Here is a 14,028-nt window from a genome sequence, read left to right as displayed (position 1 = left end):
AATTCATCAAATTTATTTGATCTTATGATCACTAAGCGCTAAATAGAATTAATTTCGCTGCTTTCAATTTACAGGGACTCTGCACGGTAGCCGCAATCAAGGAAAAGGCAATGATCGAGGAAATTGGGAGCAAAGCGTGTCCCCCTTGTCTCAGGAAACTTTCAGAGCACACTGGGTAGGTTGCTCAGACCGGGGCCCGTGCTTCGGGTAAGTATCAGTAAATAATCGCGGCGGACGTTACATTACTCGACGGAATTTATGATTCGGGGCCCGTCCAGCCACGTATGCCGGAGGGCTCCCTCTCGAAGACGCTGCAGGAGCAAAAAGAATGATCCGAACGATGAACAGAGACGATCCACAAGTAGGAACAAGCGTGGACTAAGAGGGAAAGAGGTCGAGGTGATGAAAAAATCGTGGAAGGGGATGGAACGGGTACGAGACAGCTCCTTAAACGTCCCGCGAGCCAATTTGCCACGACGTGTCCGCGAGACGATAAATATTAGACGAGTTTAGTGCGCTCGATGCCTCGTGTAACCGCGGATCCGCGTTTTATTAAAAAAAATAAAGCCTCGAGGCGGAGATCGTGATCGTGTAGGCGCAATCGTGAAGGAATTTAGCCACTGAACCTTGCCCAGAGTTATGTGTACCGTGTATGAATAATTTGATCTGATTTAATTCAACCCTTAATTTCAACCCTGATCCGTTCGGTTTGTCAATTTCACACCTATAGAGATGAGAGTAAAATGAAATAAATTGTACTGTGTTTTGAGAATAAAAATGCGATTAAAATGAAATAAATTTTACTGTAATTTCAGAATAAAATGGAATCAGTTGTACTGTGATTATGTAAATTGTACAGCGATGTAAATAAAATTCCAACATTTACCGCGACGCATTCTTCGCAGTTTTCGGACAGTTTCTCTGCCGGATTTAATTCCAAATAAATTGGAGGCGAGACGTGTCACGCCAGAGTACCGAACAGGATCAGAAAATGGCGGAGGCTTGTAAAAAGGGAAGAGAACAAGTGGAACCGTTCGCGTCCCGATGACTAGGATCTCGTGCACGGACGGTATTTTAAACACCTCCCGGGCCAATTTGCCACGCGGCGTGTCCACGAGCTGATAAACACTAGGCGGACTCGGATGTAAATGTTAGCTCGTACGAGCGTTCACCGGGGGTTCTCGCACCGGGCACGAAACGTCTTTAACGAGTATCCGGCCCCGGTCCGAATGAAATTAGGAACCGCTCTCGCTCGTTCTAGAAATTCGAGAGTCCACACCGCGGTCGAACAAATCGACCGGTAGTCGCCGCCGCCACTGCCGTAGGAGCAGTGACATGCGATGCAATTATCGAAAAGGATCGGCGGTTCCACTGCACAACATTGTACCCTTTTCTTCTGATGGGCCTGATTCGGGGAAGATCGGTCGGGTACCGCGAACGAATTAAACCTGCTCCCTAGGGTTCTTTAACCCTCCGTGGGCAACCTGAAATTTCGCTCTTGAATATTTCTCTCTTTCCAATATTTATTTCCTCCCGTTGACGCTTTAAATATTCGACGTTCCAACGAATGTATATTAAAATAGGGACAACGTTACGTGTTCCAGACATTTTTTAGATTTTTAAAAAATATATACGGAACAGTAAAAAAAATTAGTCATCCGCATAAACGTCCCATCTCTTTCCAATATTTACTTTCTCCCATTAATGTTTTAAATATTCGACGTTCGATGTGTATTCGAGAATTTTTCTAGATTTTTTGGAAACCCCCTGAACAGTGAAAAATTAGTCGACGAACGTGAACAAAGTTATGTTTGTTCAGCAGTCTAACGATCCCCAATAGGGAGCAAGGGAAGCCAACAGAGAATCCAATTGCAGAATCGTTCAAATAACACCGTTACAAAACGCACTCGCAGGTACTTGCTTATCGTGCACCTTCAACATCGGGGAGAGGGTTCTCGGTTCCCGTAGATCGTTGGATTGGAAATCCGTAAATCATCGGCAGGAAGAGGCGTTTACGCGCAAACGAATTAATTGAAAAGGCACCGTGGGTCCCTCTCGTCCTCTTTCTTCCTTTTCTCTGTCCCTATCCCTTCCCGTTTCGTTTCACCTCCTTCCGTGAGCCAGCGCGGCACTCGATCTCCTCTGCCTTCTATTCCTCCCTTCTTCCTCTGTTTATCTTTACCCCGAGCTTTCGCGGCTCGGAGAACCGAAAGAACGCCAACGTTATCCCTCTCTCTGCATCGTTTCCCATCGCTCCCCGTCGCAGCGGAACGTTATACAATGCTCGAATTCGATCAATGCCGATTAATTCGTTGACGTGAATCGACGGTTATTTAGCTCTCGAGAGCGTCGATCCGACGGATCGGCCGACTAATTTCTCTGTTTGCGCGTTCTTCTTGTTTCGAGTCGATCCGCCGCCCTTTGTATCGCCGGAAATCTTTGAATCGACTCCTTAACCCTACCCTAGGTTCAACTGTACCTTCGAAGTAACGTTGAGAACCTGCACAGAGTGGTTCTGATGGATCGGGCTCGCTTGAAAGAGTTTTTTAAATCTCCAGCTATCTTTAAAATAACTCCCAGTGCAAAAGGTTAACAGTGTCACTATGTGGAGAATAGTGGAACAATAAATTTCAATGAAATAAAATTCAAGAAAATTCGGTAGATCAATAGATGGAAAAAATTAACAAACGGAATTTTCGAGGACCGACGGGGTTGCAGGGAGCGGTTCCAGCGGCGATCGGCAAAGCGGTCGATCCACCGTGGGGATTAATTTAATACCCGAGTAAAATCAATCAGCGGGAATTGATGTCGGTTAGGCGAGTGGGTGCCGACTTGTCGGCGGAACCTGCGGGGGTGGGGGGCAGGAGAGGGTTCGTGGAAGAAGGCAGTATTTGCTTTCGCGACGTGACGGGGCCCGTAATCAGTGTAAATCAGGGGACACGTAAATCACACCCTCTACGGTAACAGGTTCTCTAACGGGTAGTGGAACGCACGGCAGAATGTACCGAAGGATCTTAACTCGCTTCTGTGATACTTGCCGATCGCCGATCATTCCACTCGATAATGCTCGGGTCCGCGACCTACTAATTATCCCGGCGCTTTCGTCACTTGGTTAAAGATCGGGGGCCTATCTGCTCGGTTAACGGTGAACGCCGATTAAGAGACGTCCAATAAACAATAAAGCACACACGGTATTTTTAGGTGCAACGCCATGTGAATCACCGAGGAGGTCTGCGTGTGGTCGGCGGCACCGCCCCCAATCTGCTTGCCAACCCCCATGTAAGAGGAAGGGAAACGGGACTGGCGGGTACCACCTGTTAATCATAAAATCTGACTGTATTCGAAAATTATAATGGCGGAATTATGTCGGACGGGGAGCTGGAACCTAGAGGTCGCGGTTTTGAACGTGTACACGTGGTACGTGAACCGTGTAAAAAGAATTTAAGGATCCGTATCCACGTGTATTTATATAGACGAGAAATAGGGATTTCCAGTGGAACGACGAGCGGGTCAAGCTGGACCCGGAGAGGACGGAGGGTTTGTGGAAAGAGGAGAGAGACGTAATTGCTGGACACGGGATCCACGGTTGATCCCGGCACGATGAAATTCGAATCGGGGAGCGATCGTCTCTCGGCTGATCCCTCTTCGCAGACCTGCTCCATCTTTCTCGGTTGCTCGCGTAACCATCCTCTCGCCGGTATCCGGCTATCTATCTTCTTCCAGGCCCGGTCAGATACACAATATCCCGATACCTTATCGCCCACATGATTTCTGGTTCGTCTACGTGTCCCGAGGAACACACGCACGCGTCCTCTCCTCCCACACACGAACCACCGAGAGCAAGTCCTGTGTCTCTCTTCCTCCCACCTTCGGAGACCGATCTCTCTCCTCGCTCTCTCCTCTCTCCTCGTCCTGACACTCGCTTACCATCTCAATAACGCGAATGACTGAATGGCCCCGGAGCCTCGAAATCCCGGCGAGATAACCTTTATTGTAATTACAATAAGGCATTATGCGTGCTCGGGATCCGCGGGGGTCGGAGGTCACACTCCACGGCTGAGGTCTTCTTCACTCGTCCCTCGCCTCGAAAACCCATCCTGCCCCCCCCCTACGACCCCCTCGCCGCCTTTCTTTACCCGCCACTTGATCGATATGCTGAGGCTCGATCGCAGAAGGAATCTCCTTAGGTATCGGGTTCGAATGATTATTTTGTTGCGCGCGGTGACGAGTCCGCGGAGATCGCCATTATGCGAATACATTGTCGGCAAACTGCGAATCGAATACATAACGGTGATCAAAATTGTCTATCTAGCAAAACACTGTTCTGTGAAATTGCCCAGTTATTGAATCTGTTCGAAAAGCTTCATTTGCAGAAGGAATCTCCTGAGGTATCGGATTAGGAATTGAATTGAATCCATAATGATAATCAAAATTTCCTGTCTAGCAAAACGCTATTTCATGAAATTTCATATCTCTATCCTCCGTTTAAGTGAAAAACCGAAACGTCACTTTTCGTTTTCCCAGTTATTAAATCTGTTCGAAAAGCTTAATTTACAATTGGGGCGCCTATTGGCTGACCGCATTCCTCGAATTCGGGATAGCGTACGTTTCGAGGGGTTTTCGAGCAGCAGCGTTGCTCTGTCATTACGTGCGCCCCTCAAAAAATTGCGCGTCTCAATGCATCGCGGGACCGGATGCGAAACCGAAATCGTCCGGCGATCGGGAGGTACGAATTACCAATTTCGTCGTCGCGTTCGACGACTCCCGTGTGATCAAAGAAAACGGGAAAGAGGTGGCCCCCAGAAATTTACATCCCGGGATTCGGCTCCACGGCATGGCGTGACACTGAAAGGACCGGGGCCCTACCACCGAGAATTATTACGAACAATCATCGTTATGTCTGGAGAGAGGAGCAATCTTCTGGGGCCCCCATACAATGTCGGCCGCGTACCAACGAAAGAGATCTGGAGCCAACACCAGAACAGATTCCGCAACGAGTTCGTATAGTTAATGGAAAAAGAAAAGCAAGACTCTTCGACATGGAAATAACTCGCTCGTATCGGGCCCCGATACTTAACGAGGTGCAAAAGCGATAGGAGGAATGTTCCTTCACGTTTTATATCAACACTTCTATTATTCTCTTTTACATTAACTACCCAGAGTAATCATCAGTAGACAGCGGATCTTTATGCAAAATAAAAATTTTCCACCTGAATTGCAACAACCTGCAGTGACATAGAAATTTATTTACTCTCTTAACATGTATAATAGCTTGAAAATAATATAACAGTATGATTCTTCTAATGATTTTACCGTTTTAAGCTACATCTACTTATTTTTGTCGCAAATGCATAGAATCCGCTGTCTAATCATCAGCAGTGCTTGATTTTTGAGGCCATCAGGGACAAGTGTGGGCCCAAAGAAGAGATTTTCGTTCGGACATTTGGCGAAAAAGGAGTAGCGATAAATCGTAGAGAAGGTGGACGTCGGCCGGCGTCGAATGCACCGAAATCGTGGCAGAAGCGAGAGAGCGTATCGTGGCGATATTATCGAGAAGGAGTGGCTGGCCGCTGGTATACGCGCGTATCGCGTTTCACGGCACGGCCATCTTTATATATGCGGACGGGCCACGCGTGGAAGGTCTGCGGTAGGCGACATGTTCACCGGACATGACTTATTGCCTACAAGCGCCACTGTAAATCTCGGCGTTACAACGTCTGCTTCTGCCACCGAGGCGCAAGGGCGGCAACCGCACACCGGGACACACGGAGGATCCTTTCAGGAGCTGCGTGTGCACCGTGCATCCGTCCCTCTTTCTCCATTCAACGAGCTATCGGAATGCACTCGCTCCAATTATCGGCCGAATCTAACGCACTTTGCCATTAGCTGCACGAACCGGTCGAAAAGTATGGTGACCACGAAAACGCGAGAACAGGTACCTTAACCGAAGCTTCTTCAGAATAATTTCCGTTCAATGATCCCTCAAATCGCTGCTCTGCAGCTTCCTCTTCTAAGCAATAGCAATTTCTGCGGAGATCTGCATTTAAAATGTTTGGCCAACTTTTTAGATAAAATTAACTTACTAAAATTATTTGCCACCTACCTGAACTCTCAAAACTGCCGTCTTCTATAAAAAGCAAGCAGCTGAAAAATATTTTCACATTGTCTTCCCCAGCTGAACTTATTCTAAATGAATTGTACCATTGTCGAAGGTGTCTACAATCGAGTATTGCGTAACCGTCGTGATATAACAGAGGCTCCCCGACAATGGTCGTTTCACTTTCCTTCGATTTTCTGGCGGAGCATTGTCGATCGTTCGGTATACTTATCCGAATACCTCGAACCGTTGTCGATCAGCTGTATCACGCTATTCTCTCTTCTTCCGCCGGATAAGCGGTGGCCAATTTAAAAACGGACTGCGGTGAGAAAACATCACTGGGCTCTGATCAACGACTAGCGCCACGGATTTGACGAAGTTCACTTGAAATTGCACGGAAAATTATGGGTCCAACTTCCGGCGCGAACGGAAACCGTCGTCGGAGGAGTCCCCGTTCTCAGGAGGTTCGCACTGTAATCACTCAATGACTGACATGTGAAATCAATGATTTACTTTACGATGGCATTGCGCAACAGTTCGCTTTCGTTCGATCGATCAGGAAAGTGCCATTTCGGTCCCGGGGAGGAATCTTTTGTTTGATCAGCACACGGGACAACAATTTTTGCTCGATCAGACGAGTGTCTCGGGACGTAATGATAAGGTTACGCTAATCGCCGGGCTGATTTCAGGTCTACGCACGAATCCTAATTGAATTAGAAGATCCCGAGGATTTTCGAGGCGGGTCCGGGAGATGGTTAACCCGCCATTTACCGGGACCAGCAACCCTTCATTTACAGAAGGATGCACCCTCGATCCTGTTTGCTTGACAAACGACCGAACCAATGTGCCTCGCAACTTTGTAATCTTTCCAACGAAGAGACGCTGTTTCTCCTGTCGAAAAAAATGTTCGTGAAATTATCTGTTATTGCTTATGTTTTTTTCAGATCGAGGATTAACGAAGATATTCATCAAAAATCGACAGTAAGTGTTCGTCGGAAAATCTAGACGAAGACGCCGGTCATTTATCGTCGCATTATCCCCCTGTATATGTACCCCGGATTTTTTTCACTCTAATGAAGATTTATTACGTTATCTTCTGGCGCGCTTTCATTTGCCGGCAGCGGGTTAATCTTGCAGGTATCGTTAGGCGTCGTAAAAACGGCGGAACGAGCGGAATCGTTATTTCCCTCGAGCAAAAAGCTTTGCTCGGGGTCTTCGAAATTTGCGTACGGAAGCCTACAGCTTTCCGAAACCCATTAAAATCGGCAATCCCTCTGTGCCTCTGTTTACTTTCATACAGTGTACAATTTGTCCCGATGAGAATCGTTGCGATTTCGATGTTGCAGAAAACGTCCGGTAACGCAAAAATTGGGGGATCCGGGCGTGCAGGGGACCCTCGGACAAATTGAAGGAGGCAAAAGGAGAAACCAGGAAGTCCATGAATCGTTAATGGCGGTGTACCTCGGGCCTGGAACCGTCAATTTCACGAGGGACCTGGTACACCCGCGGGAATCCGTCCTCACGTGCAACCGGTGGCCATCCACGAAAAAGCTCGGACCCCTGAGGAGAGCGAGACACCTCAACGGAAGAAGAAGAAGAAGAAGAAAACGGGGCCCGGCGGACGCGATACGTCGCGTGACGGAAGGGCCCATGGATCGCGGGCACACGCACACAAGTACATTTGCATCTTACTATACTCCGTACCTGACGAAACCAAAAAGAAATCTTTCGACACTGTCCACCGAAAAATAGTGCACCTTCCGACGCACTGGGGCTGTTTGCTTGAGAAAAGAAAACGAGATCTTTAACAGGCTCATTGTCAGTGATGGATCTTATGATTTTAAGCTAACACAATCCTCAATGTTAAGAACAACTAGATCTAACAACAAAGACTCTTAACCCTTAGTGGAAACATTGGAGTAGACGTTTGTCTTGCTATTAATGCTAAAAGTTGAGTCTACTGTATTTTTCTAAAGGCTGATTGTCAGTTCCATCCAGCTATCCATTGATTGGATTAGAAAGTTATTTACGTTTTAGCTGGAAAGATCGATGCACGGACGATTCCCGCGGATCGGCGTTGCACACAGTTACGGGAACAGCATCTGAGGATGTGGCAATTACGTTAGGACTCCTTGCCACAGATGCAAGAGACCGCAGCCACGGAACGCCCCTCGCGTTACACATATGTTACAAGTTCCCTTCTGTCCCTCTTCCCTTGATCCCATTCCACTCCTCGCTCCTTACCGCTCGGTCCTTCCTGACCGAATTAATGTTCGTACGATCAGCACGAAAGAGAAGCTCCTGTGGGAACTAAGAGACTCGGCTTTGTCGACGTACTGGGCCCCGGTCAACGAACGTGGGACTGGGCCCAGGATACGAACCTGACAACGCGGTTTTCCTCTGTAACGTCGCTCTAAAAACAACTGGACGCTTCAGAGCAGACGCAGCTATTTCCTAGTCGTCATTGGCGAATACCATCTTGAAAACTAGATTGCTGATTGATAGAAAAATGCATTGATTGCTCCGGATCGCGAGCGAATCATTTTGCTCGGGTTGTAGGACGCAGGGTGCCCTGTTTCTCGAGTGTAACCCAGAATACAGTAATCGTCACGCGAAGTTACGGAAATTCCTCGCGCGCGGTGATAAATACCCGGGCAGCATTCTGTCCGAAGAATGGACCGAGAAGGCTGTCGGCCACGCGAGAGCCAAATTCCCGGTTGCACAAGGGGGACCGCAAAATTACTGCGACGTACGGCCGAACCTGAAGAATAGCATACACAGATATCATTCGGATCTAGAGCGTCTTGTACTTTTTGTGGAAGGACACTTAATTGTCCATCAAGGCTGCCTTGCAGTAATCTATAGCCCACGCTGTCTCGCATTTCGCAAAAGGCTAAAGGGACCCGAGGCCGCTTCGAACGTGTCCGGCCGCAGGTTGGAAATCGTGCATCACGCTCGGTACGCGTGGAAATCATTCGTTCTAGTTTCGTCCGTGCGTATGACGATGGTCGGATAACGGTGACCCCGTGGGGGACAGCGGGTAACCCCATAGCCGTGAACCCTCCTTCTCTCGTGTGCCGTTGACAATGGAGATCCGCGATCGTCTCGCGGGGGTCTGCACGCGATGACCCGCGCGCTTCCTGAGAAGAGGACGACTGCGCGAGGAGGAAACGGCGGCTAACGGGAGCGTGGCCCAGCTCGGAGAGGCTCACCGGAGCTCGAAGGCTTCTCTCACCCTTTGTTCAACGCCGCGCGTTCAGGCCAATTCCGCCTAGACGACCGGAGGACGATCGGAGAGCTGCGTTAGACACGCGAAAGGAATCGAGGCTCTGCGAGCGAGCGCGGCCGCAAAACTAATTCTCCAAACCGCCGTGTTCTCCTGGCCCGAGATAGCATCACTCTTTCTCTCTCTCTCTCTTGTTCACCGCTAATCCACGCGATATTAAGCGCAAGCTAGTTGCCTCTCGACAGGACACTCGAGAGCCCCCAAACACACCCCCGGGGGTCCTCAAAGGGATGAAACGTTGGTCGCGTGTGTCCGAGACCGCCTGCCCGCGAGATTACAGGCCGGCGAGGGGCTGACTTCGATGGAAATCAATCTGGCCAGCCTACACGATCGGCCTGCAGCAGTTTATGGCGAAAGGTGAACGATAGCAACCCGTGCCGGCTGCCGCAGACTCCGTTTTCTGCCATAAAATATCTGTTTCGGGTCCCGTGATAGCCTGAACTTGAGATTCAAGAGATACATTTTTATTGTTGCCTTCTTTCATTTTTGTAGATTAAGAAGAGTCCTGAAAGTTTCAAAGAAAATAAAATAGTTGAGTTGCCTTGCTTTCGCGTAGAACAAACGTCGAAGGAGGATGATGACGGACGCAGTGTCCGTGTACGAAATGAGATCAGCGACAAAACGGAGCCCGGGCAGCACTTATTGAAAATTACTCCTCGCGTGCTCGGCCGTTCGAAAAATGAGAAAGGCAAGGGTGAAAACGGATGCCCCGCGATTAGGCTAACCGAATGGCGTCCGGCTTAATGAGTTCGAACGCTTTAAGGCGCGATATCTTCACACTCTGGCCAGCGACCGCAGAATCTGCCTGCTGGCGACGTCTGATAATTTCGGGGGCCCTGCCAGAAAGGACAAAACAAAAATTGTTGTATTTGAACGGGCTGCAAAACGACTCTAACATCGCTGTGTCATATACGCGAGTACTCTTGAAGAGATTCGAGCAAATCCGTAGAAATAACGTAGTTTCCTGACGAAATTTATTCCGAACAATGCCTCGATTACATTCTCGCGACAAAACAACTGATTTACGCGTTGAAAAATCGATTTGCTCGAGTCTCCCCCTAACTTTTTCGTCGAAGCTTATTCCACGGGCGAGCAAGCATCGAGATTAGTAATCGGCGTTGATGGGACAAAAGAAAACACGAACCACGGACCGTTTAACGTCACGACCCATCCAATTTTCCAGAGTCTGACTCGGCCGATGGTCAGCCCGTTTGGTTACATGCCCCGGAGTCTTGCCGTCGACGATGGAAAGAGGGGGAAACGAGGGTGTGCTCCTGGACACAGGGCCCGCTTTCGGTTCCATGTTTTCCGGCTTAATTAACGACGTTTACGTTCATCCGATCACCGTGTTTATTAAGCTGGTCACTTCAAAGCGGCGATTTCCGTTTGAACAGAACTCGACCGCGGCATTAATTCCGCTGGCCGATCGCCGGGCTGCGGCTTAAACGCTCCGCGAGGACGTCGCTCGTATTCCATTTCTATCCATTGTCCCGCCGGAAGTCGCTTTAACGTGTTTGCCGCGCGATTTGGTGGCCGTCGACCACCGTAAAAATCATCACGACCGATTATGATCTCGCCGGCGCTAACCCTTCGCGGTCGAACGACGTTCTCCGACCCTGTTGAACATTATAAAACCGTAGTTCTAAGCAATTTTTAGTTCGTTAGTTGGTTGAAACAGCTAGGAAATTACAGATAATACCGTGAAGCGGATCGATGAGGCCGATCGGCAGCTAGGAGCATCGAAACGACGTGAAGAGGTCCCCAGAACTTAGGGTGTCTAGATAGACACCCTAATAGGATGAAAAGAGACCGCCAGGCGGTTTTAAGCTTTAGGCGGTCTGGTCTCCGTTGGTGAGGCCGTCGGCATATGCGGTTCGCGTGCACCGATGCATCCGTAGGATCGCAGTAACAGGTGCAGATGCAGAGGAAGCGATCGTTAGCCCGACAGCCCGCGGTGCATGTGCGCCTATTATGATTTCTTTCGTAATTAGTCCCCCTCCCTAACCACCTCGCCTGGCCGTGTGTCTCCCTCTCACGTACGCGTTATTCGGGCGTGTATCTATTATTTATTTGGTCGCACGCATGCACGAGCCCGGGGAACCATGTGCCGCCCTTTTGTCATTCATGCTTCTCCGCTCGCGTCTTCGGGCCACGGTGACGTTAATGACGATGACCTTGAACTTCCCTCCGCCCCGCTCGTCCGTCTCTTTCTGTATACCTCTCTATCCTTCCATGTGTCGTACCGGAATATTCCGGCGACGGTTAAACGCGATCCTCTCCGCGCGACCTCGTTATATCACGAAAATTTCATCCCCCGAACACGCTCGAGGTGTGTTTATGGCTATCAAGCGATTTACACAGCTTCGCCCGTTTCAATAGGCTAATTACCGACGCTCGAAACGTATTATTGTCAAACGCGAGATTTACCGAAACCGGCCCCGTGAAAACGGCTCGCGAAATCTACGAGCTGGCTGCGCGTCCGATTTATGGATTCCATGCGGCTGCTAATGGAATGCTGGATACCATTTTTGCAAATATTCCGGCGAAACTACACTTCGAATCTGAAACCGAACCACAGAACGGAAGAACAAAGTCTGTGACGGCGAAAAAGAATCGAACTTTTGTCTGCATACCCTTCAAGTGTAACATGTGTAGAATATCTCCAATAAATAGTTTTCCGAAATTCGTAAAACTAACGAAACTGCAGCCGTTCGACCAAAAGAGTACCATCTCTGTTACCTCAACAAACTGAAACTCCTTCAGACCTGCGTGCAAGCTTCATTGACCCGAGTTCACAAATATAATAGTTTACACGAAGTCGCGACTGAATTTCTTTGAATAAAAAATTTGTTTCTGCGCGTCAAAGGGAGCTTGATTCAACACAAAAAGAATTATTCATCTACCTGCTTCGCAGGCGTCACAAGAAATTCGCAAACGCGACTTTATTTTTCTCAGTTATCACTAGTCTGCGGATCTTCATGTAAAAAATGTCTTAATAGATTCAGTATAAATGGGTATAACAATAGCTCAATTTGCAATAAATGTATAAAATCCGCAGTCTAGTCATCGCAGCATTTGTCCCTCATAGACTACCCTGTTTTTCGAATGTTTGCGCGCGGGATCTCTCGTGATCTCTTGCGTGACGATCTTCGGAGTCGCGGTCTCCTGGATCTTCGTGATGGTAGTTAGATGATTGAGAACAGAGACCGATGATTCCGGATCAAACGGCGGCCACGCTCGAACTACGAGGTTCCGAGTCTCTCTACCGAGGTATATATCCGAGAAAGCGTCTTGCCAAGGGATTTCGCCGAGGGTTGGCTGTTTGCGCCTCTCGACAAATAAGGGGAAGTCGTTATCCCGTGGATGGGAGGAGTAATTAACTGCTTCTACCTCCTTTCTGTCCGCTCCACCTCTCAGCCAGCATCCTTCCTTTCCGGCTTCGGCTTCTACTCGAAGGAGCAGACTTAAGGAGGCCCGCTTAGGCTTTCACGGGGTCGTGTCTTCATTATTCACGCTAATCTGCTTTCGCCTCGCGCTCCCGCCGCCTCGAACTCACCCCGAGCGCACCTACAGTCTACAGACTCGAACGGCTCGTCCGTAGTTTAGCGAAATTTCCACCCCCGGGGAAAACAACTTTCTTACAATAATCGACGCGAAACGTTTCCTCGTGAAATTCGAAAAAGTCGCCGAGGGAGACTTAAAATTATTTGTCGCCGCCCGTGTCTTCCAGAATACTACTAAATTACCAATTCTAATCTAACAAGATTATTAAAAATATAAAGTTTTAATAACATCCTTGTTAAGCTGAAATTGTTAATATAGTAGCAATCTTGGAGGTACCAGTATGAATGTTTTGAGATAAGAGAAATTATGTCTCTTTGATATATTCGATCTGGTGGTTTCCAGAAGTCTCCCTCCCAAACATCAGTGTATATCTTGGGAAGCATACTGCTTAAAGATCGACAAGATGGAGTCTTAGGAACCCGTGTTTCCAATATTCGCTGCGGACCACCATCGGGAGACGCCCCGCGGTGCTCACCAAATTATGATGAATTGTTTTCTCTGTTAACTGGCAACGCCGACAAACGTGGCTGCGCGGCACCCCGACCGAGATAATCTTTCACCAATTCCGAGTCGCTGATTGATCGTCGTGATCCATGATCCACCCGTGCGAACGCATCGCCGCGATGCAACACCCCCGAAACATCTTTTTTCCGTAGTCTTGTTCGCGACAGGCTCTCGATAAAGCTATGTCCACAATGAAGCAACATCGAGCAATGTTTTGTCATTTTCTTCTTCTTTCACCAAATTTTTTATTCGGTAAAACGAGAAGGTAACAAAAAGTTGCACGATGTTGCTTCAGTATGGACACAGCTTAATTCTAGGTGTAAACAGAATAAATCCGGGCGGTGTGTTTCCATTTTAAAAAATAACATTTACAGTTAGGGAGTTGTTTTACATGTGTAGTTTGCTAAACATTATTCACAGACACATTACATATTACTACGTGCCACATGTGTTACCGATTCTAATAGTACACACTATCCTCGTAATCCGTGCTCGCGTTCATAGTAGTGTTTCCCTTAGTACCTGAGACGTTTACAAACGGATTCGATCGACGATCCATACAACGTTGTAGGCTGCA

The 14,028-nt window shown here is 48.3% G+C and overlaps 1 protein-coding gene across 5 annotated transcripts in view; it reads left to right on the top strand.

The window, feature by feature from the left end:
• The window catches only part of Soxn (SRY-box transcription factor soxNeuro), a 159,570-nt gene extending 152,108 nt beyond the window's left edge, over nucleotides 1-7,462 (top strand). For 3 of the 5 annotated variants that reach the window (XM_076429079.1, XM_076429076.1, XM_076429078.1), the window contains one exon: nucleotides 75-6,093. In XM_076429079.1, the coding sequence (XP_076285194.1) occupies nucleotides 75-90 (16 nt within the window). In that variant the 3' untranslated portion in view covers nucleotides 91-6,093. Of the gene's footprint in view, nucleotides 1-74; nucleotides 6,094-7,443 lie in introns of those variants that run through there. The other 2 variants (XM_076429080.1, XM_076429082.1) reach the window with 2 other exon arrangements.
• Nucleotides 7,463-14,028: the final 6,566 nt, after the last annotated feature.

The sequence above is a fragment of the Lasioglossum baleicum genome, chromosome 8 (genome assembly GCF_051020765.1).
Source record: "Lasioglossum baleicum chromosome 8, iyLasBale1, whole genome shotgun sequence".
Lineage (NCBI taxonomy): Eukaryota > Metazoa > Arthropoda > Insecta > Hymenoptera > Halictidae > Lasioglossum > Lasioglossum baleicum.
The sequence above is the reverse complement of the archived record's forward strand: the minus strand, read 5'-3'. Positions and strand labels throughout refer to the sequence as shown.